The sequence below is a fragment of the Pogoniulus pusillus genome, chromosome 10, assembly GCF_015220805.1.
Source record: "Pogoniulus pusillus isolate bPogPus1 chromosome 10, bPogPus1.pri, whole genome shotgun sequence".
Classification (NCBI taxonomy): Eukaryota; Metazoa; Chordata; class Aves; order Piciformes; family Lybiidae; genus Pogoniulus; species Pogoniulus pusillus.
In genome coordinates, this window is record NC_087273.1 from 155872 (window position 1) to 175000 (window position 19129).

Genomic DNA, 19129 nt, shown 5'->3' on the forward strand with positions numbered 1-19129 from the left:
GAGGTTTATGAAGGCTTCAGAAATCTGATTGAATTACAGCTTTATTCTCTACAAAACCTGTAACAATGTATATCCTAGCATTTCATTAGTGGAGCTGAGGATGTTTTATAATCCTGACAAATATTACTTAAGTGTATACTAAGTATAAAATTCTGGGTTTATGTTTGGAGGGGAAAAAATGGAGAGCAGTGCAATTGACAGTATTTTATCCAGGCTTTGTGTCAGTTACATTAGTGCTTTCACTGTGGTTGTGTGCAGAAACTCCACACTTATCTTTCCCTGTGTTGTATCTGAAAGATTTTCTCACTTATCTATACTTAGGGTGAACCAAATGAGTTTTTACATTTTGGTTGATACTTAGTTTACTGTTTTAATACAATTTTACTAGCTTCATAAAATTACCCTTTGAACTTATCTGTATGTTCTTAAGACAGTGAAGTCAGTTACGGAGCAGAGCCCAAAGTGTTTGTGTAGTTACAGATTCGACTTCCTTCTCTCAAGAAAGTTCTTAAATATTCTCTGTCCTCAGGTTGCTGAGTCAAACCATGAAGGACCACTTGGTAAGAGTGGCTAATGAAGCAGAGTTTATCTTGAGCAGACAGAGAGCAGAGGACATTAACCGCCATGCAGAATTCGAGGTAAGAAATGAAGTATTTGACTACACCAAGTCAAAACAAGCCCGGTGTGTTTGTGGACTCCAGTGTGTGATAGTGGTTTTTCAGGTACCGCAGATTTCATCCTCAGAAGTGCTTTGCTTTTGTAGAGTGTTCTGGTAAACCAGATGGAAAAAAACAGCAGCTCGAAAGTTGTTACAGTCTGCAAACCATGGGGAAGAGAGATTATCATACCAATGCTCCTCTTTTCTGTGAAGCAAATATCACTGTGTGTGTTAAAGCTGCTAACTGTCCCAGACAAGATAAACCTCTGGACAAAACCACCTCACTGAAGATGAGTTATAACAGCCCAAGTGCAAAATCAGAAATTACTTGTTTTCCCCTTGTTGTGTCATTTGCCATTTCACTCAGTCCATCTCTAAACCCACTTTCCTTATATTTTGCTTGTCACAGTGTGGTTTTGTTATGCTTTTTGTATTTTCACCCCACTTAAGGATTATAAAGTGACATCATGCTCTTTGGTTTTATGGCTTTGGAAGAGAAGTGCAGCCTTTTTTTCTCATCACTTCAGTCATACCTCAAATTTTGGGTCTCATTTACATCAGGTATCTCCTTTCACTGTGCACATTGATTTTGGGGTTTTATTTAAGCATGAAAATCAAGCTAGATTTTACTAAATTCACTAATACTGTTCTTAAAGAGTAGGTAGTCTTTTTTCTGACATGTGATACTTCTTGTGGTTTTGTTTTTAAATGAAGCATTAAGAGATGGAAGGCACATTTGTGCTTAACGTATTTCTGAGCTGTTTTCCTCTTAAATCTTTACTTGAAAAAATACTCCCTAAAGATGAAAGCATATTTGTCTTAGACAGTGCTTATGTTCTAAAGGTCATCTGTGTTGGCCTCAGGATTCAAGCTGTGTGTTGTTTAATAACATATCTGCACTTCATCTAGAGCTCTTTCCCACTCCCGCAAACAGAGATGTTGGAAGATAGCTGCAGTACCACTCTGCAACGCTCAAATAGCAGGCGCGTTTCACTTATTAAATCAAGGATTTGACGACAGTCCTGTGGTGATGGAAAGTGCATCTTGATACTTCCTTTTCTGATAATCATTGAAGTGCAACATGCTTGACATCTTTTGCTCTGGATTTATGCAGAAGCTCCATGCATGATGTGGCGTTATTGATTAGATGAGCAGCTCACTTCTTTTCTTTTGGTGCAAAATGCTGGCAAAGGTGTGGGTGTGTGTGGAGAATCTGGGTAAAGTGAAGGGTTCTGCCCTGTGAATGCAGTTATTAAGTGACTGCTTCACCCTTAGCCTCATTTCAGTCTCAAGGCCTCTTTTACGATGTCTGGAAGAAATTTACACTGAGCATCAACTTAGATTTTTAATACACCTCTGAATTTCCCTGTGACAAGTCTAGGCTAAAGTTGGTTGGTAGTTCTTGAAGCTGATGCTGTGTTTGAATCTGTGCTCTCAATATGATGGCTCTAAAGGTTTAAACTCTTCAGATTGAACTTAAGCAGAAAATAGTGTACTAAATTATAATCAAGTTTAGTATTGTTACTGTATTTAAAAGACTTAGATCTACAGATGTGCACATTGAAGCTATACAACTGTTGGATCCTACCAAATCCTTAAATGCCACACCTGGTGTCTCCTGAAGTTGATGTTACTGGTGTCCATGGCAGACTTCAGTCAGTGTGCCATGTCTTTTGTGGGAGAGGGCACTGTTAGTCACATCTGTTTGAATCTGCAGGCTCCACATCAACATTCACAGATTTCTGCGTATCGTGTTCCAGCTGTGGTATGGTTTGGTTTTCACTGGTCCTTCCAAGTGTGCTTGGCTTGTTTTAGCACAATGGTACCTTCTAGCCATGACATGCCTGCTAGCCTTTTGAAGTGGTACTCCATGCTACAGAAGACTCTTGATTCTTCTGTCAGGCCCAGAAATGGGTCTGTCACCTGACTAGTTGGAGCTGTTCCATCGCTTAATGGGAATTGATTTGTGCTGTGCTGGACTGCTGGTATGCTGTGTGTTGGTAGGTGTGGGTGTTGATGTGTTTTGGTCCTAAAACTCATGCCATGACATACTTACAGACACGTGACGTGGAGGACTTGCAAGCAAGAGAAAAAGGACTTTCAAAACTGATCCAGGTACCACTTCTATTAGGGTCTTAATTCATTGCAAGTACAGGACAATTGTTTTCCTTCCAGAGCTGGATTGAGGTTGTCTGCCTGTCAATATTTTCCCAGCCAGGAAGAGACAGAGAAGCCTCAGGAAATATTGCACATGGTCACTTTACCACCCAAGGTTTGATTGGCTTTTCTTCATGTACTGGGACTCCTGTCAGGGCATTCAAGGGACAACGTCTGTATTCTTTCCATAGAGTAGAATGACCAAAAGCACAGGAAGTCTCTTCCGCTTTGTGCTCTAGCTTTAAGCAGGCAGGAAACTCTGAGTGCCCGAAGGAGAGAAATTTAAAGAAGAAGGATTTTTAAAGTTTTTGCCCTTCTCCTTGTGTCTTCTCAAGGCAATTCTCTCTCTTTCAGAAACTGCAAATAATGTGTCTTGAGCATCAGTAAAATCTGCACATCCACTTCTGTGTCTGGTGGCAGGGAGAGTGTCTGTCATCTTGGCTTGGCTTTTTTCACGTTTCCTCCTTTTTTTAGGGGTCTGCCTCTAGTCGTGCGGTAGACCCCTCATTTGCCTCTCTACTCGTGCACTCCAGAAGCTTCTTCAAACTAGAGGTGCTCAGCTTCCCTCACAGAAGGTGCAATCTCCCACACTCTATGCAGGGCTCTACTTTCCACTCAGCAGTCTGATCAAAATAAAAAATGTCTTCCTCTTTGGTGTCTGGCAACTCCCTATTTTAGTAGGAAATTACAAAAGTAATATAAGAAATTATGAGCAAGGCAGCTATGTCATCTTTCTTCTAAGCTGATAGTCTGGAAAAAGACAGGAGAAATTTGCTTTGGAGGCAAAGGATTGGTCATGAGAGGTTTTCCTATGGCTGAATACAAAGGTCAGCCTTTTGACTTTTTTTTTCCTAGTCCTTTCTTAGCCTATATTTGCACTGATACCTCTATAAATAGTTAGATCTAGGAGTGTAGACACATGGGGTGATTGGAGGGTGACTTGAGACACACTTGCTTACTTGATAATGTCATTACGCCTCAGAGCACTCCAATGAAGCAATATTCTGCTCATTTCTCTGGTGAGGTGGTAATGAAGCATGTGTTTTTACAGTGGATGTGGAAATAGAAGCGTTGCTAATGTAAGTTATAGACCTTATAGCAAATTTTGCCCAGTGTCCATGAGATTTATGTAGAATCACAGAATCATTTTGGTTGGAAAAGACCTTCAGGATCATTGAGTGCAACCAGATTAAACCATGTTCCTCAGCACCTCTTTGAAACACCTCCAGGGATGGGGATTCAGTTGGCTCTCTAGGGAGCCTGTTTTGGTGTTCATTTAGGATCATAGAATCATTAAGATCGCTGAAGGCCTCTAGGGTCATCAAGTCAACCCAACAACGCCATGCCTACTAGACCATGTTGCAGAGTGCCGTATCTACACATTTTTTAACACCTTCAGGGGCGGAGACTCTACCTCCCTGGGCAGCCTATTCCAATGTCTGACCACTCACTCTTTCAGTAAGGACATTTTTCTTAGTCTAATATAGCCTAATACATAATCTAAACTTCCTGTGGTGCCATTTCCTCTCACCCTAAATATGTACAGGTCACAAGTATTTTTTCAAAACCTCACCCTGAGTGCTTGGTAGGTTGAAAATGCTGAAGGGGAACCTCTTTATGCCTGAATTCCAGCAACGGGTTTCATGCTACCACTGGACTGCTTTCTAGAAATGACCTTGAGACATGTGTCTTAGACTCTATGCAGACTGCTGTGGAGTCAAGCCTATGAGAGTAATTGGCTTTGGTGTGAGGAGGGGGAGGGAATTTTGTACTCTAATTGACTTTATTTTATAATTTATGACAGGAGTGCCCATTACATAGGATATGCCTCCTATCTTCTATAAATCTCTTAATGGATTTGTGTGCAAATATACAAATTTATAGAATTCTAGACATCTTCTAAACCTGAAAGCATTTTAGGCCTGGAGAGGAACAAAGAGCAGCGCAACATAAAAATTGTCCCAGAACTTTCTAGAGCAGGTGAACAGGGATCCTTCATTCCAAGTCTGTGTGGAAAAACAGACACTTCAGTAATTTTGTGTTTAGTAAAACACAACTGCTACTGCAATTTGCTTACTAACCTGCCTCCTGGAAGTGTATTTTGTTAAAGATTGTGTGGTGCTGTTCCCTCAAGATTTTGGGCCTGTTTGACAAAAGTCTTGTCAGCAGTAGAAATGCAGTGTGCTGGCATTCTTGTTACTGGCCGATTCTCTTGATTGCCTGAGAATTTCACAGCACTTTCCCTTTGCATTTGTTATAAATCATGCTAGGCATCTAAGTTCTCTGCATGATTTCTTGTCCGTAATTAAATCTAGCAATTCCAGCTGCTGTAAAATTTGTTGCCCTTTTCTGTTCAGTTATGTTTTTTCATGCGGAAGACTTTGATTTCCTCACAGTTTTAATTCTTATTCAGTATTAATTTATGGGCTGTGTATAATGAGCTTGGATGTTTTGCTTCATGGCTTGTACTGAGAAACAATTCTTAGTGTTAACCCTTGAAAAAGACTCAAGGCTGGTCAGTTATTTCAGTAGTGACTTGGAGGTAGCTATTTGCTTTTTGTTTCCTTGATAGTAAACAAAATTCACTAGTTCCATTGATAGACAGTTCTGTATTCTGGTTCTCCCACTTGCTTTACCAGAACATTGCATGTTAGAAGATGTTATTTGTATCAGAGCAAGTAACTAAACAGTACTGGAAATTAATTCTGTCAGAATACACGTGAATCAAAGAGAATGTTTGGGAGACCTTGAGAGAATGATGAAAAGGTACTTGGTGTCTTTGTAGCCTCTGTAGATGATAGTTCCTTCTATTGGTAAGAGTTCCTGTGGGAAGGAAAGTTGTAATCCTTGACTGGGACTCTATTATTCATAGAAATAATTTTAATTAAATGTTAACAAAAGCTGTTTTGCTATAGGACTGTGATGGTTTGGGAGTTACCTGCCCACACATACAATGCAGTCACCCAGACTAGACTCAGCTAAGCTGCAAGTTAAGGACTGAAGCTTTCTATTTGCAGCTTAGCACAATATACAAGCGGAGAGTTACAATATTTACAGCTATATACAGAAGTATGCAAGTTAAAGAAGTACTACAGAAACACAACAGCCCTCCCAGAAATCAGTGTCTCCAGGAGGGGCTCCCAACCACCCTTCCACCTTCTTTCCAGCCCTCTACCTTATCCCAGAGTTTGCCTTGTGTGTTAGGTGAGTTTGGAGGACTGGTAAGGGGGATTAGAAGCAGGATTAGTTGGGTTACACAGGGAGAAAAGCACAGGCACCAACTGCAACAGAGACACACACACTGATTTATCTGTATTTGTGTTCTTGTTTTTATACATCTCAGCAAGCCTATGAGTAAAGCAGACAATCAGCATTGTTTCCTTTTCACAGCCTATCATCTATTTTTTCTCACTAAAATATTCCAGTTAGATTCAAACCAGCACAGGAACTCAATCATCTGTGGCTTTTACAGCATCACAGAATCACACAGACTGGTGGAGGTTGGAAAGGACCTCTGGAGATCATCCAGTCTAACCCCAGGATCTCACCCACACAAGTAAGTCCAGCATAGCAGTGTCCAGGCAGGATTAGAATGTCTCCTGAGAAGGCCATCCACCCTCTTTGGATGGCGTGCTCTGGGGCTCCAGCTCCAGCAAAGTTAAGAAGTTTTGCTTTGTGTTTAGATGGAACTTCCTTTGTTCTAGTTTGTGCCCATTTTAGATGGTTATTGAACACATAGTGGCAATGATCATATTAATTAGAAGAAATGATTTTGGGGGTTGGACCTGATGATCTCCTTGGGTCCCTTCCAACCCCTAATATCCTGTGATCCTGAAGCCTGCACATTTGGTAAAGAACAGGCTTGACGGGCCCTCCGAAGGAGGTAGTTAAGCACTGCCCTCTCTGAGGCGCTGGTCAGGTCTTACAAGGTAGTCTGTTGGTGGAGGGGGAAAACATTTTGACTTTGATTTCTGAACCCCTGGACAACATTATCTGGGAACCCCTGTTCCTGTGTGCCCTGCTGCCGCCTGCTCTTTGAATGTCTTTCTGGCATTCAAACAGGAGACTTTGTGAACTGGATCCTTCTTGTCTACATCTCCAGTGGCCTGTAGAAAGAAACCCAATGAAACATGACTTCTCTTTACAAAAGCAATGATGACTCTTGTCCATTGCTTATTCTGTCATCTGCTTTTTCCCCCCTTAAATGCAGATACCAATTTGGCTTTTATACATTTCAGACTTAACTCCCTTGTGCTTCCCTGCTGTCCTCCAGAATCCATTTGACATATTTCATCCTTCTGACAGTTGTGGCAGTTTGAACAAGGACACTGTACCTAATGCCTCTGTCGTGTCCATCACTGAGTGACTGTCTAGTCCTGGAGGTTGGTCACTTGTCAGTTGTCTTCCATTAACTTCTCTAGTAGCACTTCTCTGTGGTGGCCTTGTTTTCCAAGGGCTCTTTTTATGCTTTCATCTTCTGCTAGCTCTACAGAGATACCGTAAGGGGCTTAGCAGTCCTGATTTGATTGAAAATGTGTGCCTCAAACTTGTTGGCCCTGCTCATCTCTGTTTCTGAAACTAGCATGCTACAGCTGACGTATTTTTTGTTTCCCTTCTTTGAACAGGCTTCTAGAAGAATGCCCTTTTCTCATAGCTTTCAATCTCTGCAGATTAACCCTTCCAGTGTTTTGTCTTTTAAAAAGCCCTTTGATGGATGGCATGGATTTTCTTTGAACCCCTAATACTGCATCCTTTTGTAGTTTTGGGGTTGTCTATAAAAACATTTTCCATGTTCTGCTGCACCTTTTTATGCTCATAATATGGAAACGAAGCTAGCTAGCTCAGAAGTTTCAGGCTTCACATTAGGTGTTGCTGTTCTCGCTGAAAAATAAATTGATGGTGTTTACCTCGATTATTGTTCGCTCACAGACTTTTAGCATGGTTGGTGCCAGCCAGTGGTTCTAAACTACTCTTGACTGAAGTAGTAGTGCAGACAGAGTGCGAATTTCTAGCACCAGCAAAGCAAATACCCTGTTGTGCTGTGATTGGAGATCTCCTCGCAAAGCTCCTGTTCAAAGATAGCTTACGTTAATCTTGTATGTTTTTAAGAGCACCGTTAGAACTCGATTGGCTTTGAAGACAGTACACACCTCATCTGTGTGCTTCATTGTGAGTTGGCTTGTTCTAAATAAGAAAGACATCATTATTAAAAGAGTTCTGCTGTTGCTGCTGACAAGGTCACCAAAGATGAAGGGCTTAATACTCAAAGGTGTTTTTCTTGCTGGTTCAACTGGTGTGTTGGATTTCAGTAGTCCTGCTTGGTTGTGAGCTTTTTCTGGTTTAGTTTTACTTCATGTATGTACTTGTTGCTGTGTGATCATCTGGCTTCACTGGTCTTTGGTCTTCAGTTGTTTTATTTTGCTGTCATGAGGAGAGTCTCTTTTTACAAAGATTAGGACTGGGTGCCAGAAAAAAAATTCACAATTTCAACTACTGGGTGTTGGAATAAACTTCCAGAGGGAGGTGGTGGATTCCCCTACATTAGACAGTTTCAAGGCCCAGCTTGACAGATGCTGGGCCATCTGATTTCAACTATATTCTTACCCTGAAAAGTTGGGCAGGATGATCCTTGAAGTCCCTTCCAACCTGGTACTTTATGAATCTGTCTCCTCACTCAATTTTGCTAAGCTAAATAAGCTTTATTCCTCTAGGTTTTTTGTTTCCTTGTTTGTTTGTTTTTCTTCTGAGGTAGTGTCTGCACACTCTAGGTCATCCTAATGGTTGTACTCTGTCTCTCTTATTGGAAGATTGATTCATACAGAGCAAGGCTAATCACATCGGTAAATCCATAATCAAGCTTCAAGTGTCCTATATCAAACTGTGGATGCTTAAGGAGAGTTTTTCAAAGTGGCAAGCACCTCTCTAGAATGCACTCCTACCTTCCTGCCATTTGAAGTGTCTTCTGATCCTTGCTTCCCAGACATGAAGGCTGTGTGCCTCATACCCTTCAGGGGCTGTTCTCCCATTTGTCCAGTAAAACAGTGAATACTCAGGGGCTTTTGCTAAGAGTAACACGGAGTTAACTGCAAATTTATTGGCACCAGGGTTTCATTCCTGTCTTGTAAAATGCCTCTGGTAGCATGTCAGGTTGGAGGGGAGGCATGAAGCACAGCCAGTATTTCTTAGAAACACCTTCTGTTCATTATACTGTTGTAATTAACAGAATAAAGCTGTTGCTTTAATAGCTGCTAACACGCAACACCATCGCTCACACACAACTGGAGTTTACAGCGGGGAGACTAAATCCAACAGTGTAATCAAGTGTAATGAAGGGCTTATTCCAGTAGCTTCAGAAAGCGGTTTCAGAAGGTCCTTTGCTTTGTGGTGGTACATAGGCAATCTTGCATTCCTTGTTTGTGTTGATAAACTGTGATTCTCTTGGATTATCTGAGGGCTGGAGCACCTCTGCTGTGCAGAACAGGCTGAGACAGTTGGGGTTGTTCACCTGGAAAAGAGGAGGTTCCAGGGATATCTCAGAGCAGCATTCCAGAATTTGAAGGAGGCTACAGGAGAGCTGGTGAGGGCTTTTCTACAAAGGCATTAAGTGACAGGAGAAGGGATAATGTTTTTAAACTGGAAGAAGCTGGATTGAGATTAGGCATGAGGAAAGCAATCCCATCCCTGTGAGGCTGCTGAGGCACTGGAACAGGCAGCAGAAAAGCTGTGGAGGCTCCAACCCTGGAAGTGTTCCAAGCCAGAATGGGTGGTGCCTTGAGCACCCTGGTCCTGTAGGAGTTGCTCCTGCCCATGGCAGGGCATTGAAACTAGATGATGCTTTTGGGGGTCCTTTCCAACCCAAACAGTTCCATGATTCTGCATATCTCGCACAAACTGCTGCTGGTACTGGCATGTGCTTTATTCCTCCCTAAAATGTGACCTTCAAAGGAAAGTGTTTTGCTTTGTGAGTGGAGAATTTGTGTTTACTGATGGTTTAAAAGCTCTGATGAAATAAAAAGTGAGAGTATACTTCTGTTACTGTTATTTGTACGATTAATGTTTCCATTGAAGTTGAATATGTAAACCTCAAAACCCTTCTGAGAAAACGTGCAGTGATGGCACGAGGTGGTAGATTTAGGTTTTGTATACCTGCAGGAAGCTGAAAGTGCTGTAACACACCTTTCTGTATCTACTAAAACAGAATGTTGAATTAAATAGTTTATAATGGCATTAACTTCCAGATAAGGTATTTCCAACCAGTCTTTATAATTCCAGAATTAGTGGAAACGTTTGTCTTCAGATTCTTCTACCAAGGCACAGGGAAGTGAATTATTGAAAAGATAAAAATAAATTTGTTTGCTCTCTGTCAGAGTTCATATCCACAGCCAACCTTGATAGAAGACCAGAATGATTTAGACAAGTTTGCTTTGGAGATTCATAACATATGCTTGCTGGACAGAATTGAGTTATCTCTGCTCTGGAGAGTAAGTTATTGTAGCAGGAGCTGACAGAGATGAAGATAACTGAGGGAAATTCAATTACCTTTTAGTGTTTTCCTCCTAATAGGATTCTTAATGTGAAAAAGATCCTTAGATGATGCACCCGTGTTGCTGTGTGAGATCTGCTGTGAAACCTGCATCCAGAATAAAGTGAACTCTTCTTTTCAGACCTTCATTAAGGATGAAATATGCATCCGATTGCTAAATGGATGTTGCATTTTGGTCTGCTCAGAAGGTGGGATATGAAGATCCACTTTGGGGCAATGTGAGAAGTGAAAGCTACACGTTAGGGTACTGAGATGTTTAGCAAATGTCAGCAATAGAGCCTGGAGGCGTTTGCAGTTAAGGTTTTCAGTGTTACCTTTATTTCTTAGTCAGATGGAGTAGTTTTCTTTCATTTATTGACATATTACTGAGGAGGAAGTTGTGCAAAATTTTAGGTCCAGTGTAGCAGTTTATTCTGTGTTGGTATTTCTTATTCCAGTGAAAGCTTCAGCCTTCAGTTCCAAATGGAAATTGCAGTGGCCATGCTGAAATAAATAGCTTCCATGGTTGCAGAAAAAGACTCTGATTTGAAAACAAGGATGTTACACTTAAATTGCTAAAATTATCTTAATTCTGTAACAGATGGGACTTCAAGTCTGTCTGGAGCTCAGGGAGGGAGATGCCAAGAGCGGCGTTCTCAGTCTTTTATAAAGCTAGCCTCTGATTTCTGAGACCTAAACAGCTTTCCAGGAGGCTGTCGCCGGTCAGAACAGTTAACAGAAACAGAAGGGTCCTTTCACATTGCCACCTCTGTCTCGCTGCTTTGCTGTCCAGCTTTTCCTCTTAACTTTGCTCTAGCAGCTTTTAAATGCGAATCACTGTAACGGATTTTCTTGAAATCCTTTATCTGCCCGCCTCATCTGAGTCATTCGTAGAGAGACTCAGTCTGCCTGCTGGTCTTTGTTTTTCACCCCAATTAGAGAAAACTGAGCCAATCCTCTTGAGGTGTGCTCAGATCATGAAAAGAAAGATCTGTCAGCCAGTTAAGTTGTTCTTCAGATGATCCCTGTTAGAGAAGGTGCTAAGTGACTTAGAGACCTCTGGATTGCAGTGTTAATCTGAAGTGCTACTGGAATCAGCAGCCTGTGGGGCAACCTCTCCTCACCACCCGCAGGACAGGATCATCCTCAGCTGTGCTGGCCCTCCCCCTGGGAAGACCTTGTGTCACCCACAGACATACCTAAATTATGCTACCCTTAGTCCTTAAATATTTACAGGAAAAACAAATATCAGGTGTTCTGAAAGATTTTTGCATATTTTTTTCCTACACTGCCTGTTAGAAAACCCAAATACCTCATTTCTAAGCAGTTGTTGATAACCTTGAAGCTGGCATCACTCATCTCGACATTTAACCAACACTGCTTTTCAAGGCAGTTTCATCTGGACAGCAGCAGAGAAAGGAGGAACATTTTCAGGTTGTTTTTGAATGGCAGTTGTTTGAGTCTACTCAAGTTTGGAATATTGAAAGTAGAGGTAGATTATTGGCTAGAGTGTCGCTGAAGCTGTTAAAGCATGAGAAATGACATCACATGCCTCTTTGGTGTGCCAACCATCACTTGTGTTTTCTGCAATGCTTTCTGTCATTTCAGTGGTTCATTTTTGGGCATGCTTGGTGGGAGCTGGTAATTTTGATTAGTCAGTGTCTATGAATAATGTGAACAAATCCATTGTCATTCACATCAAATCTCAGATCCTTGTTTAAGAATCCAAAGAATTTGCATCACTTTTTTGTCTTGGGTGGCTGTTGTGCTCTGAATGTGATATGCTCCCAGTATCTAGTTTCTTGTTTCGCACCGAATTGAAGTCCGTTAGTCAAATCCAGTTAAGCAGACTTTGTGTAGTTGTACTGTGTAATTGCTTTTGTGCCATTGCACCAGCATGCAGGAGTTCAGCTGTTTGTAACAAATGCTGATGACTTTTATGGTGGGGCAATATACTGACAGTCTCACACCATTTGTAAAACACAACCAGACAGGCAAATGTTGTGTGCTGGACTGAGACAAAGCCAAAAATAAAACCCAACAAGAGCATCAGAGCTTTGAAATAGGATGCTTCATAAGTTCTGGTGAAATGAGAAAACTCACAAAATAGATCTTAGATGTTCCTCTTATGTAAATTAATGTTTATGGAGTATTCTCTCCTTCTCTCAACTGCTGACAACATAAAGAATGATGCCAGTGAAAACTTCGGTATCTGAAGGGGGCTTACAAAAAAGCTGGGAAGGGACTTTTTAGGCTCTTAGGGAGTGACAGGACTAGGGGAAATGGAGCAGAGCTGGGGGTGGTTAGGTTCAGCCTGGACATGAGGAGGAAATTGTTCAGCAGGAGAGTGGTGAGAGGCTGGAATGGGTTGCCCAGGGAGGCGGTTGAGGCCCCATGGCTGGAGGTGTTTAAGGCCAGGCTGGCTGAGGCTGTGGGCAGCCTGCTGTAGAGTAGGGTGTCCCTGGGCATGGCAGGGGAGTTGGAACTGGATGACCCTTGTGGTCCCTTCCAACCCTGACTGATTCTATGATTCTATAAAAGTGTTGGGCACAGATAACAAATTCCAGCTTCTAGCAAGGAGCAAGAACTCTTGTTTGTGTAAAGCTTTGTCTTTGTGGTCCAGGGAGCTACTGCACCACGGAAATAACATGTATTAGATAAGCATCAAAGAAAAAGGTTTAAAAAATAATCTATGGTCCTAATAGGTACCAAAGAATAAACCTGGTGTTACTTGTCTCTGCTTTTTGCTTCTCATTTATCCTCTCAGGGTTTTTTTTATATCCAGTAGAACCCTTTACCTGCTCTGCTAAATTGGGTTCCTTTGAAGGATGTGGTCTCAGTAAGAGTGCTGATGCCCAGTGTTCAGTTGGGCTTGCTACAGCCTAATACGTGGAGACTTAAAGGTGACAAATAAAGCTGTTGACTCAGCACAGATTAAAACCAGATGTCTCTTGAGATCCCTTTTTTCTAATCACTAACCCAGACTGACTGTGGTAGTTTTTTTTCCTCATCATGACCATAGTCAACTGTGTGCTTTTTTCTGCCCTCTGCTCCTTGTGATTGTAAATGTTGCATTTTCTCCCCAGGAGTGTCTGGCTACTAAAAACCCCTCCCCCCAAGCCACAGCTGTATTACAAACAGTTGATTTAGATGCACATTTTTAATTATTTTTTTTAATCTTCAATTCAGATAAAAGGCTGGAAAGGTGGATAAATGAGGTCTGGAAAGCTATAGGTTTGCAGAGCCGAGAAGCCATCCCATTATGTTCAGTCCATTAAAACAAGAAGAAATAGAAGAGATACTTTGATAAGTGTTCTGCTGGTGTTAACCTTGATGGCTATTATCGGGGGGATGTTGCTATATCTATTTCATTGGCTTCAGCTTTTTTCATGCTGAGAGAAATCAATACTTTGAGTCGTTGGATGACAGAAGCATCACTTCATAATTGACGGTGGCTGTCAGATGTTGTCATTGGTGGACTTTTGTTCGCTGTTGAGGTTTTAAGCTTTCATTTTTCTAAGTCTTATTCAAGAGCCTTTGTAAGATTTCCCTGGGTAGCGTTTTTAGTCAAGACTTTAAATCTCAGGTCAGAGGTCAAGTGCAAAGATCTGTGAAAGCAGAGGGTTGAGCAGTGCCTTCGTTTACTAAAATACCCTGATTTGTAGGGAGTTTGCATTAGCAGCAGGACTGTGTGTTATCCTCTTGAATGTCACCCTCTGAGAAAGGTTATTCACAAAATGAACAGCTTTTAGCCAATTAGGCAAAGGATTTGGCATATGTAAAAGTGGTTGTCTTGGAGTTGAGTAACAAAAGTCTGAAGGTTCAATGTTGGTTTTAAAAACGACATGCTATTTAACTTGTTTGTAGCATGGCATTGTCAATTGGGGGCTGCATAGGTGCACATGCAGGTGGTACCATGCAGAGGAAATATTTTACTTGACATTTTTATAAAGTTAAAAGAGTTCTGAAAACACTAGATTAATCCTCCTCCTCTTCCCCAAAATACAGATGAGCAGAATAGATTAATTTTCCTTGTTGGTATTTCACAATAGTATTCCTGGAGTATTTCCTGCATACACAATGTATTGTATTTTCTTATCTAGTAACTTACCTTTTGGAGGACCTTGTGCTGCTTTAGAATTGCTGTTTCTTTAAAAAGAAATCCTCAGATAACCTACATGTTCAAATAGCCTGTGGTTTTTGTTGAGACATGGAAGAAGTTGATTGGCTAGGGCTGAGTGCTAGGTTAGACTGGATGAGCTAGGAGGTCATAGCATCATAGAATCAGCCAGGTAGGAAGAGACCTCCAAGATCATCCAGTCCAACCTAGCACCCAGCCCTAGCCAGTCAACCAGACCATGGCACAAAGTGCCCCAGCCAGGCTTTTCCTGAACATCTCCAGGGACAGCGACTCCACCACCTCCGTGGGCATCCCATTCCAATGCCAGTCACTCTCTCTGGCAACAACTTCCTCCTAGCACCCAGCCTAGACCTCGCCTGGCACAGCCTGAGACTGTGTCCCCTTCTTCTGTTGCTGGGTGCCTGGCAGAAGAGCCCAATCCCACCTGGCTACAGCCTCCCTTCAGACAGCTGCAGACAGCAATGAGCTCTGCCCTGAGCCTCCTCTGCTGCAGGCTGCACACCCCCAGCTCCCTCAGCCTCTCCTCACAGGCCTGTGCTCTAGGCCCCTCACCAGCTTTGTCGCCCTTCTCTCAACAACTTCCAAGCACCTCAACATCTCCTTTGAACTGAGGATTCCAGAACTGGACACAGCACTCAAGGTGTGGCCTGAGCCTCTTCCAACCTGGCTTATTCTATGATTCTATAAGGAGGGGGGATGTGTGTGGAAGCCCTGTTCTGCTCTGCTATAAAGAGAAGGTTTCTCTTCCCTGCTGGGAGAAGCAGTCAAGAAGAAGGGCCTTTGCTCTGCTCTGTGCTGTGTCAGCTTAATACCCTTCTCTCTGTAAAACCTGTATCAGCCACTGAATTTAAGACTCTGCAGATAACCTGTGGAATGCGTCTATGAAAATATGTTTTACTACTTTTAACAGTTTTTGTTTCTTCCTGGATGTGGCTGCACTACTTCTGTAGTTATCTTCTCATTACATACTTGCCCAAAGAGGTAACAGAATTTGTGTGCCATGTATACACTGGAAGGAAGGTTTTGGCAAATGCATTTCCGTGCAATTGCGTATCTAATCGTAAAACCGTATTCCAGCATGACAGGGTGCATGTTGCAGGTGCTGGAGATCCAACAGTAAAGATGAAATGAAGCTGTAAAAATGTATTTTTGAGTTTGTTCACAAAGAGGAGTCAAGCTGAATTTTTGTTGGGTAAATGATCTCAGTTTATTGTGAGGTATTAACGTGTGCCACCCTGTATCTTGGTATTGCAACTCTGGAAGTAGTGGATTGGGTGAACCTGAGGCTGTCTGGCAAAGGTGAAATAGAGACTTTGCAGTGCCTCAAGAACAGCTGAGTGATGAGTGGCTACTTTGGGATGGACCTTTCTGTTTGCTTTGGTGGAACCGGTCCACTTTCACTCCTGTATTAAAGAGCACCTGAGAGGGATGGGAAATGGAGAACAAGAGGGAATGACCTCAGGCTGCAACAGGGTAGCTTTAGGCTGGACATTAGGAAAAAAATGTCACAGAGAGTGGTCAGGCATTGGAAGGGGCTGCCCAGGGAGGTGGTTGAGTCACCAACCCTGGATGTGTTTAGAAGTCATTTGGAATATGGTGCCTGGGGGTATGGTTTAGAGGTGAACCTTGTAGAGTAGGGATATCGGTTGGACTTGGTAATCCTGGGGGTCTCTTCCAACTGGACCATTTCCGTGACTCCGTGAAAGAGCTTCTTTCTGGCTGAGTGTTTGGCATACACTGTGTGCAGCAGCACTGACCAGTTGATGAGTGGCTGTATAACTCAAGAGAAGATGCTTCTTGCAAAAGGTAGTTAACTATGCACATGTGTGCCTGGGGATTTGGCAGCGCTGTAGCTTCTTTTGGTTCTCCTTTGTACAGTGTGTATTGCAAAGAGTGTGCTATGCTTAAAACTCCCTCTTGGAGTGAGGTTATAATTTTATGGGATTGCTGCATGGGAAAGTCCTCTGCTTTGGTGGGTAATTGCACATTTCTGTTCATATTAATCACTGAATTTGCTGAAAAGCAGAGTCCTGTGCATTTCGGTTTTGTAACAGGTTGATTCTGTTCTCATGGAAGTTGTCAGGACTATAAAGCACTATTTTTTCCCCTTCATTTGGAAATCACAACTACCTGAAAATCTTTCTTGGTATGTAGTGAAGGATGCATTCAAAATTACATCATAAAGAGGCTTTTTTGTTTAAAGTGGTACAAGTTCATTGTATCTTTTACAAAACATTCTAGTTTGATTTCCATTTTGTCATGTTTTAAGGTCAAACGTGACTTTAATGTTCCATAAAGAGACAGAGATTGATAATGGGGAAAGAATAACCCTCTAATGTGATTTATATCTATGGATTTTATGTCAGATATGAAAAGTTGCTGTTCAAATTGTAAAGGAGGATCCATTAAAGAGCACTTAAAAACATTTTACTACTTAGCTTACCTTATATGCTTGTTTTTAGGATTCTGCCCTTTCAGACAGCTTAAAAATAGCAGCTTATGAAACATTTACAAAGTGCTAAAGAGAACTCAGAATCACCATGGGTGCAAACCAGATGAATGTATTGGAAAAGGCAGCTGGATTTGTTTGGTGTTGGTTCTGATTTAGCCACCAGAGAGTTTTGTGAACAGGGATGGCAGAGTGCTTTATGTAGCAGTACAAAAGCCAAGTTTTGGTGTGTCATTGACTTTGGGTAAGGCAGCTGCTGCTTCTTCTCCTTTCTGGATTGTCTGCTCATCAGGTGAGCATTTCTCTGAAGTGTGGGGAAAATGATGGGGAAATTTGTAAATATATTTAAGTAGTTAAAATAGCTCTTTAATATGTCTCCCTTCTTTAGTGCATTTAAGAGAATGTATACGACTGCAAATTTTGTTTTGTTTGAGCAGGTTTGGGATTTTTCCCCACTTTCTTCCTATCTTTCACTTTATGATGTTTATATGTTTGTATATGCAGGCATAAATAATATTCATAGCTTGCCTATTTACTCTTTTTCTTCAGCAGCAGTTTTCTAACTGTATGTATAGGCAGATGTAAAAACAGCTACAGGTTGAAGAGTAAAAAGCATCGTGGTGCTGCTATCTGAGCTGTACAAAATGATTGTACTAGTGTTTGCATCAGCTGTGCTTCACAAAAGAAAAAGCAATTCTTTTTGTTGTTGGGCAGGCATTTGTGTCCATTCTACTAACTAGATCAAAGAATAATCCAATCATCGACCAAGGCTGAAATGCTTTGTCTGACATAGGCGACCTGTGGAATTGCCAAATGAAAGCTGAAATTAGAAACAGGGGGTGCTGAAGTGGGGAAAAACCTTTATTGTTTCTGCCAGGGTTTGAATTTGTTGTGGCTCTCCATGAGGTTTGTTGAGGGGGTGATCAAAATTTGGAGCCTATTTTCTTTGAGTTGTGCGCTGTGTCCGAAGATCAACAAAACAACTCCAAGTAATAAAGTGTTATAACAAAGAATCTGTTGTAGTTTTGAGTTTTAGGGGTGCCTTTCAGTTTTTATTTGCTAATGTTTGGGTTTGAGTCTCTCAATAAACAGAAGGTATTTATACAACAGGTGTAATATAACTAGGAAAATAGGTAACTTTGTCATGCTGGCCTGCAGATGTGCTCAACTTCAAGAGGCCATTCTCTAAAGATCAGTTGCGTCTTCATGTTTTGTCTCCTGTCTGTGTGAAGATAGGTGCATTGTCTCCTTAGCTTTCTTATTTGTCTATTTATACAGAACAGCAGGTGGTTGGCTACCCAAATGTCATGAAGAGCCATGGAGGTGGAGTGGTCAGCTAGCTGGCGCACTGAAAGTTGCCTTCTTGGTTTTATGATGCTGTTCAGTGTTGTGAGAGAGAATTGCTTGTGCCTGTGTGTTTATTATGCATCAGGCCACTGGTGTGTTGGTGTTTGCTAACTCTTGAGTGTGTGTGCTGCATGGGTAGAGAATTTGTGACAAACTGGGACCCTGTGCTTGACTCCCTGGGCACATTTACTGTGGGCAGCTGCACAGTGCCTCCATGTTCAGACCTGTAATCTGGGATTAGTTCATATTTCTCCAGGGGTTTGTATTGGCAATTTGTTATGAGGTGCTTCAAAGTTCATTTGGATGACATAATTAAAATGCAAAGTGATAGAATCTTTATTTTCTTCCTAGTCACTGTGTGCCCAGTACTCTGCAGACAAACGGGAAGAAGAAAAAATGTGTCATCATCTGATAATGGCAGCGAAATACCGAGACCAGGTGACTGCAGCTCAGCTGATACAGAAAATTATCAACATCCTGACAGACAAGCATGGGGCCTGGGGAACCTCTGCTCCAAGGTAAGGCATTCTGGGGGGTTTCTGAAATATTTTTGACAATTAAACTGCCCCTAGGTGAGTGAAATGAATGTCTCATGGTTTCAGTTTAAAGGTAGAAAGGCCTTTCGGTGCTGGTTTGTCTAGGTCAGTGTGTGGTGTGGGTGAGTGTCAGCAAAGCAGTGTTTCATTGGAGCAGTGAAAACCATGGTGATTCCCATGGGACTTTAAACTTTGCTGTAACAGTGTGGCAGAGCTTATTTGGAATCATTTCTTGGGAAAATATTTTTAAGACTAAATGTTTCTGACAGCAGCTTTCTTCGTCATGTACTGTAGGGTTCAAGATTGAAGCACAGTTTAC

At 41.8% G+C, this 19129-nt stretch overlaps 1 protein-coding gene across 1 annotated transcript in view; it reads left to right on the top strand.

The window, feature by feature from the left end:
• LRBA (LPS responsive beige-like anchor protein) overlaps positions 1–19129 on the top strand; it is a 370336-nt gene that overhangs the window by 130180 nt on the left and 221027 nt on the right. The window contains 2 exon segments of the mRNA XM_064149442.1: positions 530–638; positions 18626–18792. Coding sequence (XP_064005512.1) covers positions 530–638; positions 18626–18792 — 276 coding nt within the window.